This window comes from Heptranchias perlo, chromosome 9, assembly GCF_035084215.1.
Source record: "Heptranchias perlo isolate sHepPer1 chromosome 9, sHepPer1.hap1, whole genome shotgun sequence".
In the NCBI taxonomy this organism is placed as follows: domain Eukaryota; kingdom Metazoa; phylum Chordata; class Chondrichthyes; order Hexanchiformes; family Hexanchidae; genus Heptranchias; species Heptranchias perlo.
Genome location: NC_090333.1, coordinates 18,474,328 through 18,488,774, shown reverse-complemented (window position 1 = coordinate 18,488,774; position 14,447 = coordinate 18,474,328). Strand labels below are relative to the sequence as shown.

At 44.2% G+C, this 14,447-nt stretch overlaps 1 protein-coding gene across 2 annotated transcripts in view; it reads left to right on the top strand.

The window, feature by feature from the left end:
- Positions 1-14,447, top strand: part of bcar3 (BCAR3 adaptor protein, NSP family member) — a 158,847-nt gene that overhangs the window by 131,580 nt on the left and 12,820 nt on the right. For both annotated transcript variants that reach the window (XM_067989945.1, XM_067989946.1), the window contains 4 exons: positions 1,985-2,113; positions 4,002-4,447; positions 6,694-6,794; positions 7,718-8,430. In XM_067989945.1, coding sequence (XP_067846046.1) covers positions 1,985-2,113; positions 4,002-4,447; positions 6,694-6,794; positions 7,718-8,430 — 1,389 coding nt within the window. The remainder of the gene's footprint in view (positions 1-1,984; positions 2,114-4,001; positions 4,448-6,693; positions 6,795-7,717; positions 8,431-14,447) is intronic.

Below are 14,447 nucleotides of genomic sequence, written 5' to 3'. Positions count from 1 at the left end.
ATTCCGGGAGATCCATGCCCCATTCCGGGAGACTCTCGTGCAATTGGGAGAGTTGTCAAACCTGCTGCCTGGCTCAGTGAGAGGTGGTTTCATCAGTTAGACAGAAATCCTCCCTATGACCGGACACTCCCCCGAGGAAGGAAGGGGATAATGTGAAATAGGCATTGGGCCTGGAAATTCCACAGGGGCTCTCCTGATCTTCCGCCGTAGCTTCTTCAGGAGGCCAGCGGAACCCCCAGGTTTAAAAACTGCTGCCTACGCTGTTTCCCTTAGGGGCTCCTCGAATCTTCCGCCAGAGTTACGCTGGGAGACGGACAGAACCCCCATAGAATTTCGGGGCCAATGTTTGCGACTCCACTACAGGCTACCCTTTGTCAGAAGAGAAGTATCGAGCCTTATCACATCTATCGGAAAAGCCTCAAAGCATATCACATAGAATGAATAATTTCGAAGCGCATTGACTGACTGTTAGGTGGAGTGTCGTGGGGGAGAAATCCACAGACCGGTGGGGGCACGGTCATTTTAAACCGATGAAGCTGCAGGGAGCTGAGTGTAAAATCTGGAAAACACAGGGTCAGACCGAAGATGCAGGGGTACCACAAAGTTATCTCCATAAGCAGAAAAACACTGAAAATACCGGGAATGGAAATTTTAGTTTATTCCTGCTGGTATTTTGTTAATAACCTGCAGCTGCACATTGATTTTACCACCAGCAGGAGACCTAGCCAGTCACAAGAGGTGAGACAACTCATGGAAACATCCTGTTATTTGTATAAAAACAGAGATGGAGTGACAAATAAACCAGACAGCGATAACAAGCCAAACATTGGGTCCACTCTGGTGTTGTGTTGAACTAATCAATACACATAAATGAATTTTCAGCTCATTAAATTGACAGTAATGGCTAGGAAGTTGCATCAGGAATCAGAATCTGTTTATAATGCTCAATATCAAACTAGGCCACGCACACATTCACATGCACACATATATATATATACACACGCACACATTCACATGCACACACATATATATACACACGCACACATTCACATGCACACATATATATATACACACGCACACATTCACATGCACACATATATATATACACACGCACACATTCACATGCACACATATATATATACACACGCACACATTCACATGCACACATATATATACACACGCACACATTCACATGCACACACACATACACACGCACACATTCACATGCACACATATATATATATACACACGCACACATTCACATGCACACATATATATACGCGCACACTCACTGGAAGTTACCTTAAGGGATTCAATGTGCCTTTTTGTTCCCCTTGTCCATTTTCTGCTTCTTACCTTTGTAAAGAAGTATAACCAGAACAGTGCCCATTGGAAGTGAACCATCCCTTTGAGTTCTGCTGGGTAAAGAAGAGAGAGGATAGATATGTGTCCATTTTGTCACATCTCTAAGCAACTGTCAGAATCATGTAAAGTTGCTCCTGGGTAAAGATATCCTTATGGCATCAAAACAGATTTTTGAGAGCGGTGAACAGAGCATATAATAGCACCCAAAATACATAGTGACGGAAATTAATTTTTTTGTAACTAAATATAATTGAGTCAGTAAAGTGCAAATAAAAGCATCATTAGCAACTCAGGAGCAGATGCCATCCCCTAAGAGAACAGTACATGGAACAGTTAGTGCCTGATCTAGCAGCATTAGCCCGATTGAAGCTAGGGTATTTCCAACTGGTAATCATTAACAGTGTGACCCAGTGCAATCTCCTGCGGCTATTGATTTGAGATTAAAAAGGATGGGTAAAGCACCAGCTGGAAAATGGGAATCACGGCCAGACGAGTTTTTGGAACCCATACGGGCTTGATGAGAAAATCCGATTGGAGTGTGGAACCTCTACCTGCAGGTAATGGACAGAGAATTAGGCGGAGGGATTCTGACCGACTCTTTAATGTTTTCTGTTTTTAGTTCTCGAAGGAAAGGTACATAATGGATTCATCTCCTGAGAAACTGAGAAAGGAGCTGGAGGAAGAGCTGAAGTTAAACAGCGAAGACCTGCGAAGTCACGCCTGGTACCACGGCCATATTCCCAGGCAGGTACGCTGCTGAACATCACTCGTTTTGATCTGTCGCGTATTGTTTACTTTCTGTCGACCTGTGATTGTTCGCTTCACTTGAATACTTCGCATAGTCCTGCTAGAAATAAGCACAGAAATGAGAAGAGGTAGAGCCATGTTTCCTATACAAGACTCCTCGGGAATTCCCATATGGTTTTGAGTCAGTCTAGACTTTATAGTATCACTTAACGCTGATTATTTCAATATAAGCGATGAGGTCATTTTCTCCAGAGCCCCAGTTTCACGACGCTGTTGTTCTGGTTTATAAATGGAAAAACATGATCACATTAAACAAATCTACCCAAAATTACTTTTTATCTTTGAAGTGTCCAATTAGAAGCCTACCCGACAGCTCGGAGGTGAAGTCTCTGGGGTTGAAATTGGTCGTCGCCAGTAACGCAAAACGGGCAGTATCAAATCAGCCGCCCCTCACATCCCCAGCCGACACTCTGTTCCATTGACTTCAATAGGACTGAATATCAAACGGGGAGTATAACAGGCGGTCGATGTGATTACGCCTGGTTTAGTGCTACCGCCCGAGACTGATTTCACCCCCTCTGTCTCCGACCTGTACTGAGCAAAGAGGGCCCAGGATTGGTTCTGAGCCAGTGCTGAGATGAGATATCTCGGCTGGGATGATGGTGAACCCTGTCCAGTTAGAGGCAGCAACAACATCAACACCTTGCATTAGTATAGCGCCTTTAACGTAGTAAAACGTCCCAAGGTGCTGAAAGCCAGCTTGTGGCTTGTGTTCCCTCGAGTATAGTGGATTGAGGGATGACCCGATAGACATGTTTAAAATGTTAAAAGCATTCGATAAGATACGGAGAAACTATTTCCTCTGGGGGTGGGGGTGGGGGAGTCCAGAATGAGGGGACATAATCTTAAAATTAGAGCCAGGCCATTCAGTCCTACGTTTGGGAATCCAGCTCCACCGTTGAAACATGCAAATGAAGATTGTGTTTACGGGTGGTTGCCTGGTAATTTTGAAATAGAAAACACGCGAGCAGATGAGTGCGTCCATTTTGCGCATTTGCAGAACACTTGAAAAATATACATATGTGGTTACTCCATCTGGAGTACTGTGTTCAATTCTGGGCATCACACCTCAGGAAGGATATATTGGCCTTGGAGGGGGTGCAGTGCAAATTCACCAGAATGATACCGGGACTAAAAGGGTTAAATTATGAGGACAGGTTGCATAAACTTGGTTGGTGTTCCCTTGAGTATAGCAGATTAAGGAGTGATCTGATTGAGGTATTTAAAATGTTAAAAGGATTCAATAGGGTAGAAAGGATGCGGAGAAACTATTTCCTCTGGTAGGGGAATCCGAAACGAGGGGACATAAAATTAAAATTAGAGCTAGGCATTTAGGAGTGAAATCAGGAAGTACTTTTTCACACAAAGGGTAGTAGAAATCTGGACCTCTCTTCCCCCAGAAGGCTGCGAATGCTGGGAAAATTGGAGCTTTCACGACTTGAGATCGATAGATTTTTGTTAGGTAAGGGATATGGGCCAAAGTCGGGGAAATGGAGTTGAGGTACAGATCAGCCATGATCTTATTAAATGGCGGAGCAGGCACAAGGGGCTGAATGGCCTACTCCTGTTCCTATGTTCCTCGGTACAGATCAGCCATGATCTAAATGAATGGCAGAGCAGGCTCCAGGGCCTACTCCTGTCCCTATGTTCCATTGGTTTTGTTTACGACTGTATGTGAAACATCCAAATAACTACCAGGTTCTTGAAAACCTGGATACGTTGTGAGCTGCTGTGATGGAAGAGGATGTGATAAGAATGTGTGGTGGCCCTGTTAATAAATGTCATTAAACCCACTCTTGAGTCACCACCGACAGTATTTTTGTTTGTAGGTGGCAGAGACCCTAATTCAGAGAGATGGAGACTTCCTCATCCGCGACTCTCTCTCCAGCCCTGGAAACTATGTCTTGACCTGCCAGTGGAAAAATACTCCTCACCATTTCAAAATCAACAAAGTGATTGTCAGACTGAACGAAGGCTACTCCCGCTTGCAGTACCAGTTTGAGCGGGAGAGCTTTGACAGCATCCCCGCGTTAGTGCGGTGCTACGTGGGGAATCGCAAACCGGTCTTCGAGCAGGTCGGAGCCATCATTTTCCAGCCAATAAATCGGACCCTTCCGCTGAGGTGCATGGAGGAAAAATATGGGACAGCTGCTCCTGCCAGGCAGCAGTTCTGCTACACTCCAGACGGGAAATTGGACGCAGCAAAACGACTGAGCTTGAACATGTCAAATGGGCCCTGTCAGGAGCGGATTCTGGCAGCAGGAAACCTTTTGAGGTAGGAAGGAAATAATTCATTCCCTGCAACAGATTAAGGTTTAAGTTATGGATGCCTTTCCGTTTAACAGTGTTTTCTGAAAATGAAACTGTACTGAATCATATAACGGTGCAGAAATCTCTCAGTTGCTTTCGAGGCTTCGTTCAGGGCCACAGTTCCCTGAACGGTGATTGGCCCAAGGGCTGCTCTTACAGACCCAGCATGAAATAACCCTGTGCACTTATTTTTTTTTAAAACGCAACCACTGAACAACCTTTTCTATTTAAAGAATACGCCTTGACTTTTAACGGTTAGATGTTTGACTGGTTTCCTGTTTGAATTTGTTGCGATTGGTTTTGTGAAGTGAAGTTTAAACAAACACACATGCATACTCTCTTTCCCCCCCCTCCTTGCTCCCTGCCCCTCCCTCCTTTTTAATTCCAGCTCCTGCAACATCCCAGAGTGGGTGGGTTGTGAATTCAAGTACATAGACACAAGCAGCAGTAGGCTTGCTGAGGGTCATGACTGGTGAGAGGGAGGGTGGGCTGTTTGTGTGTGTGTGTGTGTGTATATACACACACACACACACACACACACACACACACACACACACACACACACTATTATGAGCTCCAGTGGTTTAAATGGATTTTGTCAATGAGCCTCCATCCGTTCAGACGTTTCCAGCCTTCCAATTGTGAGCCGAGAACCCTACAAATCTCAGCACAGCACGAAGCAATTCAGTCCTGTGCTTGGACCACCAGTAGTGGGGCTGTCCACTCTAGTCCCATTTCCCCGCTCTTTCCCTGCACCCTTTAATATTTTTTTTCAAGTGCTTCTCTGATTCTGTCTTAAATCCTCTGGGGCAGGAAAGATTGAACTTAAACCCAAAGTATTAATACATTTTATATTATAAAGTATTAATTTTGCTAAGAACAATAGAACAGTTGGAAGGTCATTTCCTAGTATCAAAGAATGATACAACATAGAAGGAGGCCGTTCAGCCCATCGTGTCTGTGCCGGCTCTTTGACAGAGCTATCCGATTAATCCCGTTCCCCTGATCTTTCCCCATAGCCCTGTAATTTTTTTTCCCTTCAAGTATTTATCCAATTTCCTTTTGAAAGTTACTATTGAATCTGCTTCCACCACCCTTTCAGGCAGCGCATTCCAGATCTTAGCTATTCGCGGCATAAAAAATGTTTCCTCATGTCACCTCTGGCTCTTTTGCCGATCTGTGTCCTCTGATTACTAACCCTTCTGCCACTGAAAACGGTTTCTCCTTATTTACTCTATCAAAACCCTTCTTTTGACCATCAAACGTTGTCCACCTAGGACCCTAACTCTGCCACCCTTGCCTCCAACTGCATTTCAAACACCATTAAGAAGTGCAATAAAAATTAAGACGGATGAAGTTTAAGTGGAATTGGATACCCTGCTGTCTTTTCAGTATCTTGCTGGAATAGTGTATGTTACTTTGATCTAAAGGATTCATTGCCAGGACTCTACACACACTTTTTTAACTCCTTGATATTAATTCATCTTTGTACAAGAAACTCTTACATAACTCAATTGAACTTAAACCCAAAGTATTAATACATTTTATGTTATAACATTATTTTTGCTAATAACAATAGAACAGTTGGGGAAGAGTAACGGTCATTTCATAGTAGTATCATAGAACGATACAGCGTAGAAGGAAGCCATTCAGCCCATCGTGACTGTGCTGGCTCTTTGACAGAGCTATCCAATTAATTGCTCTCCGCAATCCGGTTAAAATGAAACTTTTCCTCGTTAATTATTGATTCTGAGTTTTTCCAGCTTCTAACATATCTGTGTGACCTTTGTCCTTAAAAAGGTTTATATTCTTGTAGCATTTAAAGTGACGTCATCTTCCCATCTTTGACCTTGTTGGGGGGGGTGGGGGTTTTAATGTCTTTGTAGCTGTTTCAAACGTTGTACAGCAGGTTAAGTTGATGTTTTTCCATAACCGTGTTTGTTTTACACCCTTATGCTGAATTCCTTCAGCTATATCATGGGGATTCAGTACATTTATGTTTTTATAGGCAGCTTAACAGCCCCTTTTGTCTTCAGCTGCCTGTACTCAGTACTGTACCACTGCTTGAGGTGTGAGCAAAAGAAGGCTCCTGTTGAAAAGTACTTGAGTTTCGATGCACTTGGGAAGTTTTGCACTGCTTCAAAGTTTTAAAGTACCATAAGGCAGCAGATAAACAGATTTTGAAAAGCTTTCTTTTCTCTGTTACCACAGGAATAAAGACAAGAGTGGGAGCCAGCCTGCGAGCCTCGACTACGTGCAGGATAGACGGCAGCCCTTGAAATCCCATCAGTCCGAAAGTTACCTTCCTTTGGGTGAGTTTTGAATTAGTCGCAGTTTTAGACAGCAGCATCACTGAAGGTGTGCATAATTCTTCAAAGACTTTACAATAGAAAGACCTCAACGTCGTCTTTCTGTGCTTAAAATTCACTATGTAACATTTACTAAATTCATTCCAGTGTCCAATAGTTGGTGTTGACCTATATGTTCATGACCTGAGGAGTTTGCTGCTTATACTTGAACACTGTACCGAATATAATCAGCAAAGAATTGGTGTTTTATTATTTGATCCCTTTACTTCCCCTGTTTAAAGCTAACCTTCCTGTACTGCTATACTGGGGCTAATGGATTTTCAGATTATAGTCGCTGTAACACGTGAGTCTTGTCCATTAATAACAGAAACCGAAGGTACTTAATACAATAAGCCAGCCAGTTATTTGGCTGTATTTTCCTATAGAAGAAAGAACTTGCATTTATATAGCGCCTTTCACGACCTCAGGACATCCCAAAGCGCTTTACAGCCAATTAAGTACTTTTGAAGCGTAGTTAGTGTTTTAATGTAGGAAACGTAGCAGCCAATTTGTGCACAGCAAGATCCCACAAACAGCAATGTGATAATGATCAGATCATCTGATTTTTTTCGTGATGTTGGTTGAGGGATAAATATTGACCAAGTTGCTGGGGATAACTCCCATGCTTTTCGAAACAGTGCCATGGGATCTTTTATGTCCACCTTAGAGGGCAGACGGGGCCACGGTTTAATGTCTCGTTCAAAAGACGGCACCTCTGACAGTGCAGCACTCCCTCAGTACTGCACTGGAGTGTCAGCCTAGATTTAGTGCTCACGTCTCTGGAGTGGGGCTCAAACCCACAAACTCCTGACTCAGAGGCGAGAGTGCTACCAACTGAGCCACGACTGACACCGACTATGGCTTACTCCTCTCTTGTTTACTCTCAGGATTGAGGCCTCCGCAACAGCACCAGCACCAGCTTCAGCAACAGCATCGAAAGGAAATGGAAGGAATTACACGCGTCAAGTCCCCAGTGTTTCGAACAGGCAGTGAGCCGGCTCTCAGTCCAACATTTGTCCGACGGCCCACTTTGGAAACGCAAGCTGGAGAAGCACTGAGAGGGTCTGATAGTCAACTCTGCCCTAAACCACCCCCAAAGCCCAGCAAGGTGCCATCTCTGAGAATGGCACATGCGCCTTCATTAATGAACGATACTGAGCGAGACAAGTACGGCGAGATGTGTGCTGGTACCCCAGAAAGGAGTCACTACTACTGTGAACTACAACATGACCCCCCAGTGGACAGGCCAGAGACAGCTCAGTATTTCTCCCAATCTAACAGTTTTGTAGAAAGACTAAGAACTGAAGAAGTGCCAAAGATCTTCTTTCAAAGATCCAAATCTACCCTCAGCATTTTGGAGGACTGCCCGTTCCAGTTCATTGTCTCTCCTGTGGAAGATGAGGAAGAAGAGACGGGCCCAATCTTTTTCAGACCAGTCTTTGAGAACGTCTCCTGTTTTAAGCTCAATGACTTCAAATCAAAATTGCTTCCCCCTGACAACAAGCCTTTGGATACCTCGGTAATCAGACAGGTCAAAGCACTGTTTTCCAACAATGACCCCACAACTATTGCCAAATATATCCTTAAAGTGGACTGCCAGGTAAGAATTTGCATTAACAATTCAAACTACAGATTTACAAAGTTGCATAATTCCATCCTACTTTACAAGTCTTTGTATTCGGAATAATAAATCCAACTGTCCGGGAATCAGGAAGGGCAAATAAAGGGTCACCTGGACTGATACGAGAAGATGTCATGTACATCATTTTGATTTGAGACCAATCAAGTTAAACCAACCGACTGAAGAGCAATTTACTGATGGTGTTTCAAAACCATCAGCCCCCTTGGTTGTGGCCAATATGATAGCAGGAGTCGGAGGGGCAGAGTGATGGGTGATGGAGGAACGAGGGTTGGGGAGCGTGCTGATTGTTCGGAGGATGCCGAACTGTTAGTTTCATTAAAGTATCTGGTGTTCTTTAAGTGTTGTTTCTATTATCTTGTACAGTAGTTTGAGTCTCTACAAGGCATAAAGCACAGAACATATCTTTCGCAATGTATAAAAATGTTAGAGTATGAGGTGCCTTTTGTAGAATTAAACGAGAACACATTTCCTGGAAGGGTTAACCACGCTGCTTAAACCTCAACAAGTTCCAGATGATCAGGGTGTTTGACAGACATGACATTCTAGTGAAGTACTCACATCCACAATGTGCATCCTTCAGAGTAACAAGTGATGCAGCTGATGGTAAATGTTACTAAATGCAACTGAAGGACCAGTTGTACTTTAATTGCTTTGCTCCCAGAAATCTTAGTGTGACTCTAGAATATTACATTAGAGACACCATTGATGTTCATCGGTGACATTTTGTAGAATATGAAGAAAACACTTCAGTTTATTAATGGGGTGAATTTCCTCGCTGTTTTCAGTGGTGTATAAACGGCACAGGACATTTTTCAGACAGGAGAATCGGGTGGGAGCGACACTGGTCGGCAGTCCGGGGGGTGAGAGATTTGACACATCCGCCTCCCCCTCTCTCTCTTTTCCCCCTTCCACCCACACAGTCATCCTTAGTGAGATCAGCTAAACTCGGCACAGACCAGCAGTCGAACCTGCCAGCTTTCTTTCTGTCTGTATGGTCTTGGTACCACACGAGGACATTCAATAACCCACACAGCCAGCAGAGCAATCCTGCACTGAACTCTACACTTAAGGCACAACAGGAAATGGTGGCTTAGATTTTACATGTTAGAGGAACTGGGGAACACGGTGGTCTTCTGCCTCTCACAAAGATACACCCCCAGAACCTGGCTGATTTCCCAGCCATAAGGTCATATGCACGATTTGGGCATGTGTCCACCTGAAGTGGAGGCGGTCAATAACTTGGACAGGTCTTGAGGCCATTTAAAGTCTTAAATGACCTTTGCTCTGCCTGCTAGGGACAAATGGGCACTCCTTGCATCCATTATTGCTATGGTTCAAATGACGGTAAATACATCAGATGATATATTTCCCTCATTTGCATATTGTAAAAATATGGCCGCCCATATATGGTCATCAGCAGGAAATCCAATGGGTGGGAAAAATCAGTGAAGTCACAATGGAGCAAATCCCTGTCAATCCTTCACCTCCGCCTATCCCAAAGGAGGGTGAAAATTTCAGGCTAGTGTATTTAGAGAGCAAATTTTACATAATGGGTCTGATTTTACACTTGTTTGTACAAGTCTCATTTTACGCACCATCAACAACAACTTGCATTTATATGGCGCCTTTAATGTAGTAAAACGTCCCAAGGCGCTTCACAGGAGCGATTATCAAACAAAATTTGACACCGAGCCACATAAGGAGATATCATAGAATAGAAAGGTTACAGCACGGAAGGAGGCCATTCGGCCCATCGAGTCTGCGCCCCCTCTATGCAAGAGCTAGTCCCACTCCCCCGCCCTATCCCCGTAGCCCTGCAAATCTTTTACTTTCAAGTACTTATCCAGTTCCCTTTTGAAGGCCATGATTGAATCTGCCTCCACCACCCCCTCAGGCAGTGCATTCCAGATCCTAACCAATTGCTGTGTAAAAATGTTTTTCCTCATGTCACCTTTGGTTCTTTTGCCAATCACCTTAAATCTATGTCCTCTGGTTCGTGACCCCTCTGCCAATGGGAAGTTTCTCTCTATCTACTCTGTTTAGACCCTTCATGATTTTGAATACCTCTATCAAATCTCCTCGCAACCGTCTCTGTTCCAAGGAGAACAACCCCAGCTTCTCCAGTCTATCCATGTAACTAAAGTCTGTCATTCCTGGAATCATTCTAGTGAATCACTTCTGCACCTTCACATCTTTCCTAAAGTGCGGTGCCCAGATATGGACACAATACTCCAGTTGTGGCCGAACCAGTGTTTTATAAAGGTTCATCGTTACTTCCTTACTTTTGAAATTGTGCCCTGTACACCCAAGTCCAAGTCATTAATATATGTCAAGAAAAGCAGTGGTCCCAGCACCGACCCCTGAGGAACACCACTGTACACCTCCCTCCAGTCCAAAAAACAACCGTTCACCACTACTCTCTGTTTACTGTCACTTAGCCAATTCTGTATCCTTGTTACTATTGCCCCCTTTATTCCATGGGCCGCAATCTTGATGACAAGCCTACCATGCGGTACTTTATCAAACGCCTTTTGAAAGTCCATGTACGCTACATCAACGGCATTGCCCTCATCTACCCTCTCTCTATCAGGTTAGTTAAACATGATTGGCCTTTAACAAATCTGTGCTGGCTTTCCCTAATCAATCCACACTTGTCCAAGTGACTGTTAATTCTGTCCTGGATTATCATTTCTAAAAGTTTCCCCACCACCGAGGTTAAACTGACTGGCCTGTAGTTGCTGGGTTTATCCTTACACCCTTTTTTGAACAAGGGTGAAACATTTGCAATTCTCCAGTCCTCTGGCACCACCCCCATATCTAAGGATGTTTGGAAGATTATGGCCAGTACCTCCACAATTTCCACCCTTACTTCCCTCAGCAACCTAGGATGCATCCCATCCGGACCGGGTGACTCATTTACTTTAAGTACAGCTAGCCTTTCTAGTACCTTTTTTTAAATCAATTTTTAGCCCATCCAGTATCTCAACTATATCTTCCTTTTCTGAGATTCTGGCAACATCTTCTTCCTTGGTAAAGACAGATGCAAAGTACTCATTTAGTACCTCGGCCATGCCCTCTGCCTCCATGAGTAGATCTCCTTTTGGTCCCTAATCAGCCCCACTCCTCCTCTTACTACCCGTTTACTATTTATAAGCCTGTAGAAGACTTTTGGATTCCCTTTTATGTTGGCTGCCAGTCTATTCTCATGCTCTCTCACTTTGTCCCTCTTATTTCATTTTTCACTTCCCCTCTGAACTTTCTATATTCTGCCTGGTTCTCACTTGTGTTATCAGCCTGACGTCTGTCATATGCCCTTTTTTCCGCTTCACCTTACTCTCTATCTCTTGTCATCCAGGGAGCTCTGGCTTTAGTTGCCCTACCTTTCTCCCTCGTGGGAATGTACCTAGACTGTGCCCGAACCATCTCCTCTTTAATGACCGCCCACTGTTCAATTACAGTTTTGCCTGCCAATCTTTGATTCCAATTTACCCCGGCCATATTAGGACAGGTGACCAAAAGCTTGGTCAAAGAGGTAGGTTTTAAGGAGCTTCTTAAAGAAGAAGAGGGAGGCGGAGAGGTTTCAGGAGGGAATTCCAGGGCTTAGGGCCTAGGCAGCTGAAGGCACGGCCACCAATGGTGGAGTGATTAAAATCGGGGATGCGCAAGAGGCAAGAATTGGAGGAGCGCAGAGCTCTTGGAGGGTTGTAGGGCTGGAGGAGGTTACAGAGAAAGGGAGAGGCGAGGCCATGGAAGGATTTGAAAACAAAAGGATGAGAATTTTAAAATCGAGCCATTCCTGGACCTGGAGCCAGTGAAGGTCAGCGAACACTGGGGTGATGGGAGAACAGGAGTTGGTGCGAGTTGGGATATGGGCAACAGAGTTTTGGAAGAGCTCAAGTTTATGGAGGGTGGAAGATGGGAGGCCGGCCAGGAGACCATTGGGATAGTCGAGTCTAGAGGTAATATAGGCACGGAATGAGGGTTTCAGCAGCAGATGAGGCAGGGGCGGAAATGGGCAACGTTATGGAGGTGGAAGTAGGCGGTCTTGGTGATGGATTAGACATGTAGTCGGAAGCTCATTTCTGTCAAATAGGAGGCCAAGTTTGTGAACAGTCCAGTTCAGCCTCAGACAGTGTCCAGGGAGAGGGATGGAGTCGGAGGCTATGGAACAGAGTTTGTAGCGGGGACCAAAGAAAATGGCTTCGAACTTCCTAATATTTAGTTGGAGGAAATTTCTACTCATCCAGCACTGGATGTTGCACAAGCAGTGTGACAAATCAGAGATAGTGGAGCGATCAAGGGAGGTGGTGGTGAGGTAGTGCTGGGTGTCGTCAGTGTACATGTGGAACCTGACGTCATATTTTCGGATGATGTTACTGAGGGACAGCATGTAGATGAGAAATAGGAAGGGGCCAAGGATAGAACCTTGGAGGACTCCAGAGGTGACGGAGTGGGAGCGGGAAGAGAAGCCATTGCAGGTTATTGTCGGTGCCAATGCTTCTGACATGACACCAAATGCTTATTTACTATTTCCATCTACTGCGCTAACTGTCACCAGCACAAACCTCTACTGCACCCATAAGAAGGGTGAATGTCCCTTTGCACCTTAGCATTCGGATTCACTGGGGATATTTTTGACTCTGTGCAATGGCGTAAACCAGTGAGTTCACAGCCCATTTTACACTTCTCACGATTTTTAAAATTTCCATTCAAGTCAAATCGGGAGAGATGTAAAACGTGCTGCCGACTCTCTATCACCCATTTTACACTGTCACAAAATCAAAATCACTCCCACTCTCTTTGGATGATGTTATGTGCCACCCTTTATCTACTGACACAACACCCTTCTAAATACAGCTTTGAAGATCAAAGCCTGGTAATTACTCATGATGGTGATTGCACAAATGCTTAATGTTATTTTAATAGAGGTGCCAACCCATTTAAAATCAACAGATTAATGCATCTGCTAAAATGGCAGAGAGAGGAATTGATATGACTGCATTAAGTTATTGTGCACTGACCTCAAATCAAATTCCATTCTCAAATCATAGCACATATTCTAAAGAATATCTTTCCAACAGCTTATTTTCCATATAACCGAACCGTCTAATTAGGAACAGGAGTAGGCCATTCAGATCCTTAAGCCTGTTCCGCAATTCTATTAGATCATGGCTGATCGGTACTGAAGTAATTGCAGTTGACGTGATCCAGACCCCAACCACTGATGCTGCAGGAATTTAACAGCAATAACTGGGAGCACAGTGCAGGATGTGAAACTGATGTTACTTTGCAAAAAGTCCAGTCTGTGTGCTAGGGATCAGTCCACCCATTGTTCCAATACGGCTACAATGTCAAATGATACTGTATGGACGTCAGTTATTACAGGTTACAAGCTACACTAGCTGACACTATGTTGGGCACACGGTTTCTTTGAGAACCCATTGAATAACATTTTTAAATGTAACATTTCACTAACGTGAGCTCTTAACAATGAATAATATCTCATCAATCAATGACACAAATTTAGTGCGAAGTGAAAGGGTATTTATCATTTTGTGCCTATATAGTACAAGCGTCAGCTTGGCTCAGTGGGTAGTATTCTTGCCTTTAAGGCAAGAGGTTATGGGTTCACAGCCCCATTCCAGTAGCTCTGCAGGTAATCAATGCAGTACTGAGGGAGTGCTTTGTTTTCAGAGTGCAGTCTTTCTAATGAGAGACGTTAAGGCCCCATCTTCCTGTTCAGGTAGACTCTAAAGATCCCGGGGATAGTATTTGATGAACAGCAGGGAGTTCTCCTGGTGTCCATTCATCTTTCAACCAATACCACCAAAACATCTTAACTGGTCATTTATCTCATTTGGTGTGTGGGACCTTGCTGCGTGCAAATTGGCTGCTGCATTTGCCAACGTAACAACAGTGACTGCATTTCAAATCGGCTGTGAAGTGTTCTGGAACAACCTGAGGACATTCTTTAG